Raw genomic sequence first — 21,608 nt, 5'->3', positions numbered from 1 at the left:
GCATGAGATTAAACCCTAAGGCCCGCATTTAAAAAAAAGAAATAAAAAGAGGCGTCCATGGGACGATACCTTTGTTCACGATATTTCAGTCGATCGTTATGCTGGACATATTGTCGTATGAGGCCGTCCAATGACAAGAAAGTAAGAAAACTATTGCGACCGAAAAACTTTTTAAAATGGCTGATGGGCGAGTTACGCGCTCGTATTTTAAGTATCACGAAAAGCACTGTTGATCCAGTCCCTCACGAGTGCGTTCCCTATTGCCTTCAAGCAGTTATCTGCTTCCTCGCTCATTTATCTGAGCGAGGAAGCATGGCCTTTTGATATCGACGCGCCGGCGCGTGAAGCCGCTGACGTGCCCCGCATCGATGGCTTGTTGCCGCGGCATAACGAAGAAGAAAGCGCGCGCTGCGTCGATCTGTTGCGTGAGGCGGAGTAGGAAAGGGGTAGAAACCATACGTCAAGTACTACACAGGGTGGCCCGCATTTAAAGGCGTGATTCCGTAATTGGCTACCAATTTATCAATTTGTTTTCTAAAAAAACTGAATGACTTAAGGTTGTATAATCGGCACATATCATCAGGGTACCGAAGAGAACATATGTTCAAAATTTTATTGAAATTGGTGAATATAAATAAATTGCCAGAGTTCCCCTTTAAGGAAAGTGTGGGTTTTTTTCTTTAATCTTCTAAATATTAACATTCGTGGAGTATGTTGTACGCCATCTCGATATACAAAAATCTCGACGACGATATTGCTCAAAACCTCACAGCGTCCTTTAAGCATTCACCTACGATAACTCGAAGCCGAAAGCCATCTTCTTTTTCGCTCAATCGATGTATTAATCCTCCCCGGCCTCTCCGAATGATTTCTGCACCTAACGTTGTTTTGCACTGCTTCCAGGATCGGAGGCATTGCGAGCTTTCTGCACACGCCCGCTTTTGCACTGCCTCCGTGATCGGCCTACTTATGACCAATCGACGATGGCATGTGATGGCATCATCAAGTGACGCCATGATTACGACTCGGTGATGTCACAAATTTTGGCGATCTCTGACGTCATGATGACATCATCACGGGATGATTTCTTAACGCGATAGCGTTAAAGAACGCGTTCTGCAGAAATTCCGGCGTCGGCGTCGATGTAGGCGTCGTTGGTTGTGAGCGAAATATCATCATTTTGTATAAAATAAATAAAAAATCTTGCGTTCGAGTGAGAATCGAACCCAGGCCGTCTGCGCGGCAAGCAGGCGTTCTACGAAAGAGCTACCCCATTTTTTTTTCTTCCATGGTATTTATTACACTGAGTGTTAGATTGCACAATAAGAGCACAAATAAAGCAAACGAAAGTACAATCACATAGCGACAATAAGCGCTCAAGCGTTACTAAGGACACACTCGATGGCTAACACAACGTGCAGTAGAACAGTGAGAGTTCTTCACATCGTGTTATACTGGAAAGGTAGTGAGGCCGAGCACGTCACCAAGACGGAGTACCAGTCCGGTCTAAAGTCTAGGTCGTTTAAATGTTCTTTAGGTGAATAGCCATTCGAATGAAGTGTATACTTGAAGTGGTGGGTTCTGCATTACGGTCTTGCATACGTGTCTTCCATAAGCTATGCATAGCCACTCCATTTTTTTCTTTATTATCTGAAACAGAGCCATTTAATTGCTTGGAACTGCACTGAAATTATCCTTAATGCTTCACAAACATACGCGTCCTGTGTACAGGTGTCCCAGTACGAGACCCCTGGGCGCACCTTAACCCACCACAGCCTTGGTGAAATAGTTGAGCATCCGTTTCTGCTGTGGGAGGCAGAGAATTGCTGCCGCAGGGTACCTACCAGTAAAGTAGGGACAAGCGCACTTCCGGCCTGGTGCTCGGCAGAACGAAGTTCAATGTCGCTTGGGAGGGCACCCACCCTGTGGGAAATTGGCGGCATGGGACCGCCAGACCTAAAAATAAGGTCACCCTCTTTTAGCAACCGCAGCGGTGGCTATACGGTTGAGCGTCCGCTTCCAATGCGGGAGGTACCAGGTTCGATTCCCAGTGCCGACCGGGAACCCACCGGTTTTTCCAAAGGGGTAGAGGAGTACACCTACCTGGCGCTCGGTTGTTAATGGGTACTCATCTCGAAAGGTGACCCCATAAGGTTCTGTAAAGGTCCCTGGGCGCACCTTAACCCACCACAGCCTTGGTGAAATTGTTGAGCATCCGCCGCTGCTATGGGAGGCAGAGAATTGCTGCCGCCGGCTACCTACCGGTAAAATAGGGACGAGCGCACTTCCGGCCTGGTGCTGGGCAGAACGAAGTTCAATGTCGCTTGGGAGGACACCGACCCTGTGGGAAATTGGCGGCATGGGACCGCCAGACCTAAAAATAACGTCATCCTCTCTTACCACAGTGGTGGCTATATGGTTGAGCGTCCGCTTCCAAAGCAGGAGGTACCGGGTTCGATTCCCAGTGCCGACCGGGAACCCACCGGTTTTTCCTAATGGGTAGAGGAGTACACCGACCTGGCACTCGGTTGCTTCTGGGTCCTCATCTTGAAAGGTGGCCCCATAAGGTTCTGCAAAGTCCCCTGGGCGCACCTTAACCCACCACAGCCTTGGTGAAATAGTTGAGCAATTGCTGCCGCCGGGTACCTACCGGTAAAACAGGGACAAGCGCACTTCCGGCCTGGTGCTCGGCAGAACGAAGTTCAAAGTCGCTTGGGAGGGCACCCACGCTGTGGGAAATTGGCGGCATGGGACCGCCAGACCTAAAAATAAGGACACCCTCTCTTCTCTGGACCCCAATAAAGTTTGCATCATCATCATCACCCTCTCTTTTTTTTTTGCTGTTGAAGAGGGCGGAAACCTTTACCTTTACTATAGGTATGTCGAGTGTGTGTGTGTGCGTGTTTGTGAGACCGGGCGACTGAACATAATGACAAGCGAAACAGAGCACGATGAGGATGGGGCCGGATATTGCTATCGCGTTCAACTCTTAAAGGCGAAGCTTAAGCGTCCCCCAACCTTCAATCTTGTTCACGCCGACTGTCAATTTTCGCGTTTGATAAGGCATCTAAGGCCTCGCCCTAAAAACCTAGAAATAGTAGCAATGATTATACTAAAAAAGAACTGGAGCACGCTGCACAGCACGGAACTGTGGCAAGGCGTGCTGGGAGAAGCTCTTAGGGTGGAGTTAAAAATTTTATACGACATCACCGTTCAAGGAATCTTGGTCCTAGTCGCTAGTGAATTTGTACGCTTCTCTGCTTCGTAAGAACATGTGCCAGCAAGTTGCAATACCTAACGAGCGTCGTCACTTTATTTAAACTGGCCAGGGCGAATGCCTCTCGAAAATGCCTCCTCTTCTTCCTACGCTGCGTTAGTCGAGTTCATGTTGCGCCTTCAAATTTCCTCGGTTACATAAGTAAGTCTTCTGCTACTGCTGGAGCACGAGTGTCCACAGCACGCAACCAAGGCATCGCATCCGGCTTCTTCTTACAATGTGCTCCATCTGGAGCTTTGCAATTCTGCTTAAATATTATGTTTTTTTTATCCTCCTGCGCCATCCCTGGGTTCAATGCGTTCTTACGTTTTTGCTCGAAGAAAGAAAAACAGAGGAAAGTAAAATGTAGGGACGCTAAACTCAGTTGAGGTTTACTCTAGGAGTGTGTGAACGGTAAAATGTTATCTCGAACAGAATTCGAATCGAATAGTGCCCAAAAATATCGAATATCGAATACAAAACATGTTATTGAAAATTGAAAGAAAGTACATAGAAATGAAATCTTCTCATATCCTCGAGCACATGACGCGATGAGTGACTGCTACCGAAATACTACAATTGTCATACACAAACACAAACTGTTCCACAGGACCTGGCTTTAGGTTCTCTCGCCGTGATGTTACGGTGTGTACGGCTCATCTAACAACATTAATGTTATGCTTCATCTATATGAGTGCTCCGGGCCCAAAAATATTCGGGCGTCTGTTCACACCAGCGTTTTAACTGCTCACTGGAACGATGGAAGTTTCTGAACGAGTGATGCAGTTACAGTAGTTTGGTGCGGCAGGGGCGACTGCACAGCGTGAACAAATTTTCAAATGTGCAGCCAATCACCGAGGGTTTCGCGGACAAAGACGGGACGGACGTTCACCACGTTTGCGACCGAACTGCGCAAGAAGTCCGTGTCTTCGTTTCGGAAGCCAAGTTGTGAAGGGCTTGACGGTTTTCTCATGTGTTTTTTTTTTAACGTGCGGAAATGACATGATCTCCTCTAAAGTAAACACGCGCTCGCTTTTTAACCATGATATCGCAGAAAGCTTTAACGAAAGGCCTACTCTAACGACGTTAGCGTTAGATTTAGCCACTCCAGCCTAACCAAGTCGCACCTTTGGCCTTTGTCACATGTTAGATATTCGTGCTGCCGAATTATTCGAAAGTTCTAATGCTGGCTATTTGAAAGTCAAATCGAATTATTCCATTAGGTATTATTCGATCCCAATTCGAAATTCGAATATCCGCAAGCCCCTATAGTTTACTCTCGTCCCGTTTGCCCCTGTTCGCGTCTGCAGAGATAAGACTCCTTAAAATGTATTCAACAAACTAGCCCGACAAGAAACACTGTTGGGCCAAACTGCACATAACTCATATGCCTGCGGTTTAAGCTTGGTAATGCACGGCTATCCACGTCCAAGAGAAGCCTGTGGCCGAATTCTCGGAGCTTTTTCTTCGGAAGTGCGTTTTGCTATTGGCCGGCCTCCTTCGCTAATAATGTCAAGCATTAGCATCAGCAGGAATGTACTAGTACTAAGAATATTAGCGTAATAAATATTTTATGGATACGGGTGCTAGTAATTTGGTTTTAATGTTCAATACGAACGTTATCTAAAAATTATGCTTTGCAGCAAAATTCGGCATTCGGCTATGGATTAATTGGCCCATATAAAACGAAGGAAAAAGCTGGTCACCAACGGCTATATACTTCTACCAACCTACTGCTCTATAATTCCATTTACATGTATGTTACGTAGTACGTTACCTGCTGCGTATTTCAGAATACGGAATGTCTAATGATTAGAGGCCGGATTTTTAGGCAGTTAAAAAGGCGCGATTTAGGCGCCAAATTAGGCAGGCAAAACAATGTTTTAGGCGCTGAAAATAGGCAGGCAAAACACGTTTTAGGCCTCCAACGTCGTAAATGTAGGCACAACATATTTTTACATAAATGCAAATAACGAAGACGTGCGCAACCTGTATCTACGACGGAAAAGCAAAGAAATGTTATTGTTTATGATGGCCCATAGGCGCCATCAACGTCATATCCGTAACGATTATACTTGGTGGACCCTGGCATAAAACACTTTCGTGTTAAAATTTAGAAATGAGGCGTGGGATAGCTGCTGATGTTTTTAGACAAGCAATCGGTCGAATGCTTTCCTTGCTCCTCTTCTTCTGTTACAGGCTTTGTGCAAAGAATGCTGTCGGCTACGCCACTGGCGGTTCTTAGCAGGCTCACCTACGGTATATACCTCGTCCACTTTCCGTTCTACTTTGTTTGGAAAAGCGCCGTGAGAGAGAGGCTCTACACTAACATATTCAATTTGGTGAGTGCAACCAGGAAGCGACAGCGTTTCGTTAGCACTGCATGAGCACACTCCTGCCAGATGAAGTTGACGCCTGGCAAGGTTTGCGCAGGCAGTGTGGTCAGCATTGTCTTATTTCTGGTGAGCGGAATAGGATAATATTGGCAACAAATGTCCCATGCTATAGAGGACAGCATACAATGCATTGGGCGGTTACGAAACGTACGCTATTTTGCAGTACGACTTCCACAATACTCTCGTGTGGCCCAAACACCGCGACGAAATATCGTTATACAGGGTGTCCCAGGTAAGTTTAGCCAGAGTTTAAAAATATGTCGACACACTCTACGACGACGCGACCAAATGCATGCTGCTGAACTTTTACATGGAATACGCCACACTATTTTTTGCGCACTGCTTAATTGCTTAATTAGACAAGAAAAATTAACCAACCCTTTATTTAAGCAATGAAGCTGGGCAAAAAATTCCAATGAGTAAGTTCGAGATTGGTGTGCGAAATGCCCGATGTGACAGTTTCTCCCTTTCTATCGATTCAGTATTATTAGATGCGAAGCATCTTTTGCTCGGGGCTGTGTCCGGTCGTGGTGGTGGTGTCCGCGCGCCACGGCGCATGCGCGTCCTCTCCCCCCTCTCTTCTCTCCTACGCCCCCCCCCCCTCTCGCACGCCTCATTCTCTCCTGCGACGAGTAGGCAGCAGCGATGCCTCCGGCGTCTTGACGTGGCACGAGCGGCCGATGGCCACCTCTGCTTCTGTGGCTCCAGACGCGGGGCGCTCGTGCTCTCCTTCCCTCGCTGAAGAATCCCACGACGACACCAATGGCATGGACTGCAGACAGGCAGACGCACATGATCTTGCGACTTTGCGGGAGTCGAATACCCCGCGGACGCCGGCAGTTTCCCGCAGCGGAAGCTGGATGGAGACTGGAAGACCGCGCTGATTTTACGCCAGAGGAAACGCTGGTGTAAGGGAATTCGCAATGCCCATAGACTGTCGCGCCGCCAAGCGGAATTCAGAAGCGTCCTCTCGACGAGGGTTAGTAGAGGATAAAATGGCAGCACTACGCAGTCGCTCCCTTGTTCGGCTGTGCTAACCTCAGTGTTAATGCGTTGGCAAGGAAGGAACACTTCGACTTTGCATGTTCCCTGCATCAGTGAACAAACCGGGCCCTCCGTGCCACGAGAAATCTGATTCGTTCTTGCGAGACGCGAAGTTTTCGTGAAAATACGTGGCAACTCGCGCTTTCAATGCTAGCCCACAGCGTACGCATACTATCAGCTTCGCGGGCTTTCTGTAGCCGCGTAGGTTAGTTAAATGTTATCGTCTGACATATTCAGTTGAAGCTCACCCTGTTTTACTTCCATATAGCATTGGTCAGTGTTTCTTGTGCATAAATCCCATAACACTGTACGCGGGAGGTCGCGCGGGCTCGCGATGTGCTCTTGTAAAACTGAGCGATCTCAAGTTGTCGATACATTAAAATAGGGCCTCTATGATTTGTCAGCAAAGCGCTGTTACTAATCGTGCGAGCGACGTTTCAATCATTCGAGGACGCGTCTGCTCCACGCCTTTCGTGGAGCGAACGCTTTCCACACCGTCCTTCGCCAGTGTGTTGCTGCGCCGCTTGTTTTTGTACGTTTGTTGATAGGTGGCAGCACACTGCAAGGGATGTGCTCATTGACCGATCTGAGAGCAAAATGTTCTTCGCGCCCAGACGTATCTCTAATTGTAAACGTGGTGACGCGGAGTGGTCGAAGTCGTTCGGCGGAGGAAATTCTTCAGATTGCTTTCAAAAGTGATGTTGAAAGAAACCATCTTGACGACGAGGATTTTTCACTGGATGTAGAAGACTGTGAAAGCACCGAGAGTGACAGCGACGATTAACGATCAGCTGCTAACTCACGAGGAGCGAGTTGCACTTCACGTCCCCTCGCGCGTTAATGTTCTTTCACGCTCGGAAGTCAATTTGATTGTATTTAATGTATAATATCCTTGAGCGAGATCAGCATAAAAGCATAGTTCCTCTTGTGCATTGCATGTATCACAATTATTGTGGATATTATGGAGCGCCGCATCGCCAACACGCTCGAGCTCGACCAGAGAAGCGAAAGGGTTAGAGCGATGGAACGTGCAGTCACGGCTACAATCCACGCCTCTCGGCTAACTTCTTCGACGTTGCGAAAAGGATACGTGTGCATTCTTTTCGACATTCATGTTTCGATCGTGCTGATCGAGCCTGCAACATGCGAGAGAAGTGAATTGCACACGGCTAGAGTCTCAGCATGGCTGTGACACAAGCGCTACTGAATGGGATGTTAAATGCTCGTGCTCCGTTGAAGACGTAACTCCGCGTTCCCGACTGCGCAAGTAATGACGACGGCGTATTATGTTTGCAAACCATCACCACGTTAAACGTGCGGTCCCGTGCAGCAGCGATGACGCTACTCGCTGGCGGCCTACTACTGCGGCAAATCCGTCAGGCAGGCTCGGTACGTACTACCTCGCAGTGCCGTTCAGCTCATACGTCAATTTTAGTTCATGTAGTTTTATGTAGCACGCACAGTATTTCGCAAAGCATTGTTATGCACGCTAACGGAGCTGAAATATAACCTTTCACACCGCAGCAAATAATTATGTGGCGAGTACTTTGCACTTTCCATGGTTTGGGAAAGTATTTTAGTCTCATATCCAATTCAGCGCGGCTGATGACTTCATCCGGTGAAAGTGGCACGGGCCGTAAGTCCGCACGTACTATCTGTTCCTATGCTAACAAACGGGTTGACCCTCCTCCTGGCGCGATCTTGAAAAGCACTGCGCGCCACCTATAGTTCGTGGGCATTGCGAATACGGCCGCTCCAGGGAGAGATGCTCTCCGCATAGTCAATTCGCGTTGAGAGCGCAGCACGTAGAAGGGTATACGAGCCGCCCGCTGTGGTGGCTTTCGAGATAGCGCGCGCGCCAGCGATCGCGCCCTTAGATTCAAAGTTCAAAGTGGCTGCTTGCGCGACAACCCCCTCCCCACCCCCCCATCTCGTGTCTTTTCATGGTCGTTAAAGACGGGCGGGGCGTTTCCTGTCTGCTTTAACGGCAGGCCTCCCGAGCGGGGTGATGATATCGCGTGCACCCTCCGAGCGACGAAAATGGGCCGTCTCGTTTGATCTCTGCTTCGGCCGTGTTCGTCGCCCCCGATGGCGCGCTTTTACACACTGTAGCATTGTAGCATTTTACACTCTGTTTACATTGTAGAACATAAAATGCGCGGGGAGATCTTATCAATTTGGACTTCGTACCGGAATGACATGACGGCGACGGCGAAAACCCGTCGATACTGTCCATATAAGTGCTATTGCAATAAAACACAACGTATGTTGGTAGTAGTATGTTAATGATGAAAAGCAGCATACCATACGTTCGAACCAACTTGATAGATGTTTGGTGGAGTGTCGCTTGCTCTCACACACCACATAGTTCTTATGCAGAAGGCTCCGGCTCATTATACGTAATTTTAGATATCTGTCAAGCATCAATCTCTTCCGTTCTCGTGAAAAAAAAATATGATAACTGCACTTCGTTAACACAAAGCCGACTAACATCGAAAGACGCTTCTTTTCAATTCATATTACTCGACTACAGGACCAAAGTCTCACATATTAGAACCAAAGTTGACGGATCCGAAAGGCTGTGCACAATTTCTTCAGCAGAGGAACAAATATGGCTGATCTTTCTGTCATAGGAATCGGTATAACGCGAAAGTGAAACGTATCTTCACAGACGTAGTTGAGCGTTTGTTGTGCATTCTTTCACCACAAGCGCGAAGGAATGAATGGTACGGTAACAAATTGTAATGTCAAGCGAAGAACGGCAAGCAGCTCGAAACTTTCAACGCGCTCCTCAAGCAGAAAGGACGCACGGAACGAACATACCAATCGGGGGAAGCTTTTCGGGTAAGCGTTTTTCTTGGGCCGGCAATTACGCGGGCCTCCCTTCTCCGGCGCTCTGTGTCTGCAGAGCATACGTTTTTGTGCCTTTGAAGTAAACTGGCCACGGCAGAGGCTTTGTGGCTAACGGGATGAGAGGAATCATAATGAAGCTAACAACCGATGTGCGTCGGCTTCCTGTGAACGGAGAATTCCAAGCCCCTGCCTTTTCTTGTCACATGGACGTCGAAAAAGTCAAAGGTGAGGTAGCCTTTACACTCTATCGTGAACTGTGTGGCGGGGCAAACGGAACTTAGATGCTGTCTCAAGTTGTCGATTTCAGAAGTCTTCACTACACAAAAATAGTCGTCCATGTAGCGAGGAAAAACCTTGGGTCGCGGCGGAAGTTTCGCGAAACGATAAGCAGGACTGCAATCACGGTTCGCATAGACGCGCAAGCGGGCATGTCACGTGTTATTTGTATTTCGCGGGCACTTGTAGTTGGCAGAAAAATCTTAATGCTTAAGAGATATAAAGTTAGAAACCTTTTGTCAAACCGATGTACAACTTTCTAATTTAAACTTTTGTGCCCAGCTTTATTGCTTCAAAACTCTGTTAATTAATCTTTTCTAATAAAGCAATTAAACAGAACTCAGAAAACAATAATGCCAGGCCTGTGCAGCACACGCAGCATAGTCACAGCGAGCGCTAGAGAAGGCACCTTTCAAGAGCACGCTGTAAGCTCTCCTGTGGCGACTACTACAAGTAGAGTGGCGAAATACCCACTACGCCATAAATAATAATAATTTTGCGAAGTAGGGGAGTACCCACTATGCCAATAATCATCATTCTGAGGAGAAGCGAGGTACCCGATACACATCTGTAAGGCCTTATGTGCATGCACTTTGTTGATGCTGAGGCAAAAGGCGATGAAGAATTATCGCTGTGCGATTTGTAATTGGTCGAAAGTTTTAAACCACCCACTCGTTACGAAATTCGCATTCTATGACACCTGGCTGTTATTTTGCTCTTCTACCACGCTATACTACATCTATCTGTTAACGTGATTCCTTGCCCGATGTGACACAGTATAGGATCTTTTGCCGAACGAGTTTGAAGCTGCGGCTTGGCTCTGAGGTAGAATACACGAATCCCACGCAGTGGGCCTGGGGTCAAATCACGCTCGATCCTGGATATTTTTGTCTCATTGTGTGCGCTAGAGGTTACGGACACAAATGGCAGCGGCGGACAACTGCGCCACCAAAATTGGCTACTGTTGTGATCTCATAACAGCTTTTGGTGTGGAACCGTGTGACTTACTCTACGTAATAGTCAGCAACATGCATTTGGTCGCGTCGTCACAGAGCGTGTCGACATATTTTTAAACTCCGGCTGGAGTTAGCTAGGACACCCTGTGCGGCCAACATCCTGGTTTCTTTATCATTGTGGCAGTTATTGACACACGTGACTTTCTTAACTATCGACCAGTAAAACGGGCTTCATTTGCTTTGCAGTTTTCAAGTTTTGCCAACGTTCTCAGTTTTATCACCTGATAAAGTGTCTACCTTCATTTTTCCCGCCACAGTACCAGCTTTCCGTGGACATTAGGCGTTTATGTTATCTGTGTCTGTTCTTACAAGTCCGTGTTAGCGCTTCTTTATCCATCGGTTGACCCTACCGGCTTCCTGACCTTACTATCGTTCTAATCAAGTGTTCATTTACGGTGTGCCCAAGCTTTTGTTATATGCCGTATTTGTTCACGTACGTTCGGAAATATATATCTACACAAACCTCAGACTCAGCGCGCCGCAGCATGACTAGCTCAAATTGCTAAGTATGAGAGTCGCGTTATAGCGCATGGTTAAGTGTTTCTGGCGCCAAAGCCCATGTCGGCAATGTGCCACTACCTCAGCCGTTCGATGATTGTGGTGGGCAAAGTTTCGTTTTTCCTTTGCAACATATTTAGGATTTAAGGGGAGTGGCTCGCCTGTCGACGGGAAACAAACAATGCTTGAAAAATACCCCATCGTGGCTATACGCGTCAAAATCTTTGAACAACCGTGTAATGACAAACGGGTACGTGAACGCAGCAAACTAACCCTGCACTTGCCGCCGTAAGCTATCTATATTTTCACCATTACTCACAACGCGGGATTCTGTTTTATTGCGATAGCAATTATATGGTACTCTCGGCGGGTTTTAGCCGTAGGCGTCGCCGTCATGTTTCGTATGAAGCCCAAATCAATATCATCGCCCCGCGCATTGTATGTTCTCCCTTCGAGTAAAAGCGTGCGAGTGCTGGCGACCAATGCGGCTGAAGCAGAGACAAAAGGAACCAGCCATCTCTATCGCGGCAGGCATCAGCAGACGGCTCGTATACCCTTCTACGTGTTGTGCTCTCACCGCTTACTTCGCGCTGAGACGACAGACAGCATGAAAACCTGTTCTCTCCCCGGAGCGGCCGTATTCCCTTACAGCAGCATTTGGTATGGTTGCGCAAAGTCGGATCCAAAAGAGTTAGCTGCAGTCTTCCATCGTATAATGTTACCACTCTTTGCTATTGCATTCAATGCTTCAAAACTATGATTTTTTATAAGCATTTGATAACATTGCCTGCTGCACGATATACACTTGCCTGTAGAGCATATGTAGTCAGTAAAGTTCTATTCTATAGAGTTGGAACTCGATTTAACCAAGTGATTAACGTGCTCGAAATGTATCGTTAAATCTGGAAGGTTGTAAAATCGAGATAGGAATTGTCCGGTCCTCCTAAAGCCGTAGTTGCAACGTAGCTACCCTGATAAGCTATCGCCGCATTGCACTTGCTGCTAACTCGCGCCTTCGCGCGTGAAAATAACCTGAGGGAGGAATGGACACACAGCCTGTCATGCCTGAGAGGTGCAGGCCGGATAGACCGTTATGTGAAGCTATGACAAGTTGCCTACATGGAAAGGCAGTGATTCTGCAAGCAGCCCAAATTAGAAAGTTGCGAAGAGACTACCGGAATCATCTTTTCCATAAACCATAAAATAACGAAAGCAATCACCTAGGGGGCATGGGATAAGAAACTACCGCCGGCTGTCATATGATACGTAAGAACGCTACCGCCTGCCGTTGGTTCGTGCATGGGCGCTGCTTACGGGCTTGTGAAAACGATTCTAGGGTCGTGACTGGGGCGACTAGATGTTTCAACGTGGCAGCGTTAAAGCGAACGCTCCAGGACAAACCCTTTTGTGTCAAAATTAGAAAAAAGCAGCGCTTTTTTACTAATATATTACAGGAAAAACTTGGTTAAATGGTTAAATCCGTTTTCGTGCCAAGATAGATGCTGTAATTTGGCTTAATGAGAACACTGAACCCTACACTGCAAACGCAAACTAGCCGAATTGGGCGTTTTAAGGGCTACAATCCTCCTTAATACTACCTTCATCTGGACAGTACTCCCTTAGGGGGTAATGAGGTGGGTGTAATAAAGTTCTGCGCCCTCAATTTTACTTAGTTAAGAAATTATGTGGAAGAAAGGAGGTAAATTCACTATCTGACGCCATTCGTCGAATGGAGTTCAAGAACAAAAAACTCCCATCTCAGTTCCTCTGGCATGTCTTCTCTTTTTTTTTCCGAAGCTTTCCATAATGCCTTCAGTGCTGGCGGGCATGTATGCAGCTCTGCGGAGGAAAGAAGTAAAAGAAAGAGGCGGCATGCTTAAGCGCACTAAAAATCCGTTGCACAGATAGCCTAGAGAAAGAGATACACGCGACCCTCCGAACGGCTGGAGAGGAAGCGAGGAAGCCCTTTGGCCTTGGCGGCTGCAGCTTACTGCGGCCCGCCCCCGCCTGGTCAAAAGCAAGCCAGACGAGGCGCTACCGAAGTGAAATGGGGCGAAGCTTCGGGCCGCATTCGCGCGCGAAGAAAGAAAGACATAGAAAAAAAGAAAGAAACGCGAGGAGGGAGTCGTTCCTGCGACGGCGCGATCGTCGTAGCTAGGCCGGCTAGGTCGCTAGGCCTTGTGAACACCACTTCTGAAGCGATCAGCTGTGTCGGTCGTGTGTGCGCGTTTTGTGCCTGCAGCCTCACTGTGTTCTCGCCGCTAGATGCGATATGCGTGGTTTGACGACAGTGCGACATGCTGCGCTGCGAGTGCGATAATCGCGACGGCCTCGACTCAAGCGAGCGTGCCGCTGTGCATTACCAAGCAGATGATGGGCACCCTGCATGCTCGGCACAGTCAGGAACAAAAATGGTAAGTAACACTGATGTTCTCTCTCTTTACGAGCCCTTATCGTCGCTTATGCACCTGTAAATGACCTTCTGCACATTGCGTCGCTTGAAAAGTGCAATGAACAGCAAAAAAAAAAAGATCGGCATGTCAAGCTTGCGAAATGCCCGCCAGCGCACCATGAGCGTGGCATGTAACCCATGCCGTAGATTACACGCATGTCATTCATTGTTTCCAGGTTACCAGCTGTCATTTATATACGTCATACAGTCACGGCACGCTATACAAATCTTGGTATGATATCAAGTTAGAGAACCGGACGCGAGTGCACCAGGCTCCATGCCGTAAATGACATACATGTCGTTATTTTCATGTTACTATATGTCATTTATGTTCATCGCGCAATCACGTCACGCTATATCAATTTAGGTGTATGTCAAGCTAGTGAACCGGCCGCGAGCGCACCATGAGCGTGGCGTGTGTACATGACATGCATGACATTATTTTCATGTTGCCAGCTGTCATTTATGTTGGACGCACATTCACACTGCACAATACCAATTTTGGTGTATATGAAGCAGGCGAAACGGCCACTAGCGCTCCCGAGACCATGTTGTCAAAATAACGCCATACATCACAAGCGTGTCATGATTTGCACGTTAGAAACTGTCGTTTATGTGCGTCACACACTCTTGTGACGCCATACCTATTTTGGTAAATATCAAGTTAACGAAACAGTCGCAAGAGAACCAAGGGAGTAACGTGTAAATCATGTCGTTAATGAAATGCATATCATAATTTTCAAGTTAAGACCCATCATTCATGTTCTTCATGCAGTCGTGTCATGCCACACGAATTTTGGCATACATCCCATTAACGAAAAAACCACGCGAGCTATGAGTCGTAGGCGGCTAGATAGACAGGTAGATAGATTCGTTCAAAGTCGCAGAATTGTTCAACAAATGCTTCGCATTTAAGTCGTTAAACTCAGATAGCAATGATGTGTGATGCATGTTTTGAAACTTCTGTGAATATCACTCATGCTTCATACGACCAGTCAATCGACCCAGGAGTGCGCCCTGATAAAGTTGTTTGCACGATATAATTTTCTTGCCTGCGGTAAAGCATGAATGAGGCATGATGCTTTCAGGGAATATACATTAGAGCAAAAGGCCACGGTTATCACATTGTCACATGATGGAATGTGCATAAAGGACAACTTTGTTTTCGATTTATTCCTTTCTCCAACTTCATTTGTTTGTTTTAATCCTTCGTCATCGTGTCAATTTGCGCACATTGACATGTGACAAGACCGTGCTCTCTCATTTTGCAGAATCTACCTTGGATACAGTCAGCTACCCTGGACATCTTTCTCCCGCCATGCAACTGTGAGAACCCACCGAAGCACAGATTATCAGGAAGTGAAAAGACTTTTCGGCAACAATTTTGCATTGCGCACTCTGCCCGTCTCCTGAAATAGCATATTAAGGTACATAAGCACTGTACCTTCATACATATGCATCAAGGAACAGTGAAATAGCATATCAAGGTACATTAACATCATTAGCTTGGATTCATTTAGCTAGAACGAATAAATCATGTTAAAGCTATACAATGACGGCCATATCATGTGACAGACATCTGCTAAGTGCAGTGTGTATTGTGAAGCACATGCGTTTTATGGTATTGAATGAATCGATAAATGTTTATTCCAGCGAAATACAGGAAATGGGCCTCAAGTGAAAAGTGACAATGGTAGCTTGGGAGGTGCACAAGGCCCAGTAGAGCAAAAAGAGAGACAGAGCAGCAGAAACGTGTGCACGTTCAAAGGCAAAACATATACGCATACAAAAAGAAACAGGAAAGACAGAGCAGAAGAAACGTGCACAAAATGAAAAAATCAAAAAGTGACAAAATCAAAAAGGGCGAACATTTACGCTAGTGAAAACAATGAAAATCAGAAAACAGTGAAAACAGAGAAGAAGGAACGACCATTCAACGGCATGGAAGGAATGCAACTTCATTGGTCACGTATCAACAGTGGAATTTGCCAAGGTTACATGTGCATATTCGTAGCCATTAGGAGATGTGCAAGGCTAATTTAATCGCATTGATATAAGTCAGCTGTTGAGTCTGTTGAACCAGATTGTTGAATCATCTTGTTTATTCCCTCTCGTTAATTTGCTGTTTTGCATTATGTTGCCATAGTTTTCAAGGCCAATACATAGTATCATGACTGTTGACACAATTTGACAAGGTGAAAGCGCTGTTATTGTGCCCAGGCCTTAGTTTATCCTCATTAGAAGTGCGCTGTATATTTTTGCCATGGTTCAGTGCCAAGTTGCCCAGTCTTCACTCCTAAACAGAGTAGATGCGGTTAATCAAGACCTTGCTAACATTCACAACCCTTTTCAAGTGTACTTATAATGATAACTTTACTGACATCAAAAAGTACCCACATAATGGTAAACATGGCAAGAGTACACTTCTGGTGGTGTTTCGCATTTTTTTACATCCGTTTGTTTTTCGCCCTGTGCACACGAAGTGAAACGGTCACAAGGAAATACTTAGCAGCATCTCAATTTTGTATTTATTTCGTGTTTTGACAAAATGTCTGCAATAAGGATAGTCAAGTGCGAATCTTCAGTAAGAAATTCATTTTTATGTATGCAGAAATCTTAGTGGACTTCTTTTTTGTGTAATTTTCAGGAATACCCTTCTGGCAAAGCAGCAAGTGTTGCTTGCGCACCAGCCTGTGTTCAAGACAAGTGTATTGTGGGCATGAGTGTCGGCAGGATTTTGTCTTGGCGGTGCAAGGCGGCGTAACGTGTCGGCCTGGTGAGCAGGAGAGCATTGGTGTAGTTTGGGTGGGGTCAAGTGCTGGTGTGTCTTGATGGCGGCAGGTGCCCTTTGTGCAAACCCCTGCCGACACCCATGATAGTGGAAACACCCTGATGTGCCTCACTTTACACTATGTCGAACAGCTCGTACATCTTACCACATTTAGGCTAACACTGGTATTGATGCAGAGTGTTATGCGCAATACTGCGTGCAACCTTTCTGATATCGTGTGCATTTGAAAATTTCGCATTGTTTAAAAAGACGCTGAGTGGACCCAGTGTTATTCAGCAAACATAAGTCTTAACAGGGGCAGTTGGGCGAGTTGGTGTATATGCATAGTTAAAGAGGGTGCAAAAAAATCACAGCACAGAGAAATGAAAGGGACAGGATGACGCGCTACTAGCAACTGAAGTTTAATCGAAACCACAGAAAGATGTAAACACACAGTACGAAAAAATTACAAGACTAAACACTCACACATCCACAGAGGAATGAAGGGGGCAGACAGGACAATGCGCTACTAGTAACTGAAGTGCAATCAAAACCACAGAAAGATATAAACTCACGTGACTAAAAAAGCCAAGCACATGTTCAACTTCAGTTGTTAGTAGTGTGTCGTTCCGTCCCCTTTGTTGCTATGTGTTCTGATTTCGTGTTCACGTTTTCCTTACCTATGAACTCAACTGCTGACTGTTTCAGTCTATATATGTGTGGTCAAATTTTATTCATCCTGATGGCATATCAAGTCCTAGGATACATGGTGCAAAGCGACCAGTCACTATTTACAGGAATTTTTTTATGTAGTGCCTGTGATTGCCTAATTGCAAGTTGACGTTGAAGCCATGGTGCTTGGATTATTTTCATTGTGGTAATTATGCGTAAGCCATCAAGTGAGGAATTAAGGATGAACTTTTGAGTTACAGATGGCACTAGCTGGCATAAAAACATTGAAGCATGGCTGTACTTGTTATGCATATTAGAAATATTGGTACATTGCAGTCATGTGATTATGCCGACAAGTTCCCAAGCACACTTCCAGAAATTTACGATGGCTTCCAGGTGTCTGTGAGTAAATATGTACAGCAACATATGAAGGCAACCTTGTAATTTTGTGGGCATTGCTGAATGCTTTTATGCACCTTGGTAAGTGGACCTACAGTCAACACCACAGGTCTATTTTGGGCTTTTTTGTAGGAAACACAACTCCAAAATCATGTGCGACATGTTTTGATGCCATAGGGCAAACTAATGCAATAAAAAACTGTACAACTGCCTGTCTACATGGTTTCATATTTCCCAAAAGTGATGCTAGCCTTATTGTACTAATTAGTTGCCTTCGTGTGTAGGCTGACACCAAGTTCCTTGGGTAGCTTATTTTTTTTTTTGGATTGTACTTACATGCTGGCACGGTGAAGTGCACACGTTAGTGCGCATCATGATGAAATTTTACACCCCACTTTCGTATTGCTTTACTGCTGTGAATTATGTATAGTGCTTAGGCTGTACTGTATATGTTGTTCCACATGTTCAGTTTTGGGAGTAGGTTCTGTGCACGACGATAGAAATATATACCTATATCCTTACATGGACACGAGAACTGCTGCTGTTTTGATTCCAATAAAATGTTGCAACCACTGGTTCTTGTATCAATTGAAGTATGACTACTTGTCGTGCATGCAAATTGAAGAAATGAATTTGTGCTTGCAAAACAAATTGCTGAAACACTGCCTGCTCAATGTAACTGCTTGTGTTTTATTACCAAACACATTGAACAGATGATTCAGAGATTATGACACATTGTAGAAGATAGGCAACAGAAAGTTAGACAGAAAGTCATCACTGTGTTCTAACATAGATTGGGTGATCTTTTATCAATAGTAGCATAATTGAAGGTTGCTGTTGTATAACTAAAGTTTAACGTAGTGTGCAGGTGGACGAGGGAGTGCACATATGATAGTTTTTCAAGTTTTCTGCATATTTGCTACAGTCCTCGTGTTCCTGTGCTACGATTGTGAAATTCTGAATTGCAAACAAGCCAACCTCTCTGCTGCTGTGGTGAAGTAATTCAACAGAACCATATTTTCTCAAGAACAGCTGTTCCATTGAGGAAGAGGGTAATGCTTTTTTTTAATGGGTACTGCATCATCTGGCTGAGGGGAGGGCCAAGTACACATGGACGTTCACAAGAGAGAAGTGCAAGTACATTAACTTTTTTGTTTTGTGGGAGACCTGTCACTGGTAAACTGGGGAGGTTGTCCTTGACCTTGGGGCACGCGTTAGGCATTCGCTTTAACGCGGTGGCGTGATGCTTACCAATAAAAGCTAATTAGTAAGAAATGTAGGTAGTATCCGAGTATGAAAGCAAATAAGTACTGAATATGCGTTATAGAGAATCACTGAATGCCGTGCTAAAGCGTGCATTGCGAATAAGCGCTAATTGCGGAAATAGATAAGCGTTCAGCTGCTCAGAAGGCGCTGCTGCCCCTAGCTGCGTGCAGCTCGCGGCTGTACGCGCGCATTCAACGCACTTTATGTAGGCGCGTTACAATGTCCTTGTAATTCTGGAATTTTCTGCGTGTGTAATTTTTATATGCGAACGCAGTCGGTCCGCGCTAAAGAGTGCATTGCGAATAAGCGCTAATTGCGGAAACAGATTTTTGTTCAGCTGCTCAGAGCGCGCTGCTGCCCCTGCTTGCAGCTCGCGGCAGTACGCGCGCATTAAATGCACTTAATGTAGGCGCGTTACAATGTTCTTCTAAGTCGGGCATCTGCGTGTGTAACTTTCATATGAGAACGCAGGCGGTCTTCGAACCGCTCATAGCACGCTGCCGCATCTGGACGCGTGCAGTTCGCGGGTGCAAAAATAACGAAAATTGCTCCACAGCATACGCTCATGGAATGCACATACGTTCGCTCATCTGAAGATACCTTTGTCACGCTGGTATTCACGAATTTAGCGCCAGCGAAGAGGGCACACGTTTATAATTTTTCTAGCGGCACGACACGGTGAACCGGAGAATTCGGAGCCGAGGGTGTTTACGTCGATCGGCTCGGCCTGCATGACGCCCCACAAATTATGTATTGACCTTCCGCAAGAGCAAACACACGCCGATGGTACAAGAACAGAAGTTCGAAGTTGTGCCGACGGGTTACCAGCCGCTTTTTACATACATTGGTATATGTATATAAGCCCACGAAGAAAAAAGTAACCTTGCAGGTGGTGGCGTTGTGGTGTAATGGTTATAGTGCTTGCTTTAAGTGCGTGTGGTCGCGAGTTCGATTCCTGTGTCGTGCGTACTCGTATGCAAATGTCATGGTTGTGCATAAGTACTTTGATGTCCATTTTCTATTATACCCTAGTGATTAATAGTAGCAGAAATTGGCCGGTAAACGTAATATAGTGCCTAAAATATACTTTTTTTTTTCATTTCGCGACCGCTCTAGGGCCTTGTATAAAAGGAGGCTTTAACAGCTTTCAAAAGAAGCAGAAAAACTCTCAATGCGCTCTGTTCAAGCCCTAAAAATGGGTTACATAAAAACACCAACTTTACCTCCAAAAGGAGGCTTTAAAATCTCAAAAGAACCAGAAAAACTTCCAATGCGCTCCATTCAAGCCCTCAAAATGAGTTCAATAAAAACACAAGTTTACCTCCTTAGTTCCGTCTAATCACTCCCTTAACAAAGGATGTAAATAAAACCTCCTTTTGAACCTCTTTTTGAAGGGAGTTTTGCGTAGTACCTTTTGTATGCACGTTATGCGTCGAGCCCGAAACTCCCTAAAAGGCTCAAACCCGTTTTCAGTGTAACGGTAGCTGCTGGGAAATGTTAATTGGTTCGTTAGATCGGGCACTTCTTAAAATCGGCTTTCGTAACATTTAGTTTCAGCTCTACTTTTTTTATGTTCAACACGGCCGAGAGCGTCATTCACGCCGCAGTGAGCGCATTTGAATGAATGTGAAATACAATGAAATTTATCGCACTTAAATTTAGTTTCATAAATACCAGGTGATTGAAATTAATTCGGAGCCACGTTCCCTCTCCCTATACGGCAGCTCTCACATTGCATCTGGGTTTACTTGGGAAATCAAACTGACAACTCAATCTTTGATTGTCCGCATACTATCGTACAAATTACGTCAACTAGAGGAAGTGTCTGCTTTGTCTTGCTTGAATTCTTTTGCTGCTTAAATTCTTGTTGTGCTGCGGGCACTATCCATCGCGGCTTTCTTCGGCGCTTGATTACCAGCCTTGATATTCGTCTGTTTTACATCTCTGCAGTTCAACGAGAGTGTATCTGTGTTTGTGTGGAGCTGCATGCTTGCGCTCGTTCTGTTCCTGGCCTGCGAGGCCCCCGTTGGCCGCCTGGACAAAATCATGTGGACAAAGTCGTCGGTGAAAAGTAAAGAAGAACAAGTCAACGGGGGGACCGACCTGGAGCTGCCCACACACCGCTCTGAAGCACCTGAAGAGTCAAATCAGCAGTAAAAAAATGACAACCGCTTACATATTGTGCATACTTTGTAGCGCTTACTTCAGGAACGCGTTGCGTGCACTTCGCTACGAAAAGATACGACCATTAATGTTACTCAGTAAATCGTAGTGCGGAGAACTATAATGCGGGTTTAGCTTAAACCAGCGGCAGTCGCATTCTGACAGAGCCTGATTCGCAGACGGAAATGTATTTCAAACTCGAATACCCACGAAGGGCGAGACAGGCGGTTCGATTTTGCAGCCGATCCGACGTCCGACGCGGGGTGCGGCAGCCGGAATGGTGACGTTTCGTCGTATATCGGATGTCCAGCGCGCATCAAACCGGGCAGATAGTTTCGTGTCCGTATTCTACCCACAGACGGCCGCAGCCATTGACAGCGCGGGAGACGTGAACGTCACGCCGCTCCTATCTCCCAGGCTGAGGCGAATTGAGGCTCAATGCATTTGCCGGCATCGCTTGTCGCGGCGGCACGATAAACACTTAGGATAACTGCCAGTTCATGATGAAAAGGTTCATGATGAAAAAAAAAAAGCACTACTTGCCCGA

General features: G+C 46.1%; 1 protein-coding gene across 1 annotated transcript in view; it reads left to right on the top strand.

Moving 5' to 3' along the window:
• LOC119393755 (regulator of hypoxia-inducible factor 1-like) overlaps positions 1-21,055 on the top strand; it is a 66,509-nt gene extending 45,454 nt beyond the window's left edge. Inside the window, exons 13-14 of the mRNA XM_037660927.2 lie at positions 5,456-5,598; positions 20,849-21,055. Of these exons, the coding sequence (XP_037516855.2) occupies positions 5,456-5,598; positions 20,849-21,055 (350 nt within the window). The remainder of the gene's footprint in view (positions 1-5,455; positions 5,599-20,848) is intronic.
• Positions 21,056-21,608: the final 553 nt, after the last annotated feature.

Source organism: Rhipicephalus sanguineus, chromosome 1, assembly GCF_013339695.2.
Source record: "Rhipicephalus sanguineus isolate Rsan-2018 chromosome 1, BIME_Rsan_1.4, whole genome shotgun sequence".
NCBI classification, from domain to species: Eukaryota; Metazoa; Arthropoda; class Arachnida; order Ixodida; family Ixodidae; genus Rhipicephalus; species Rhipicephalus sanguineus.
Note: the sequence above shows the minus strand (reverse complement) of the source record. Positions and strands in the feature narration are given on the sequence as shown.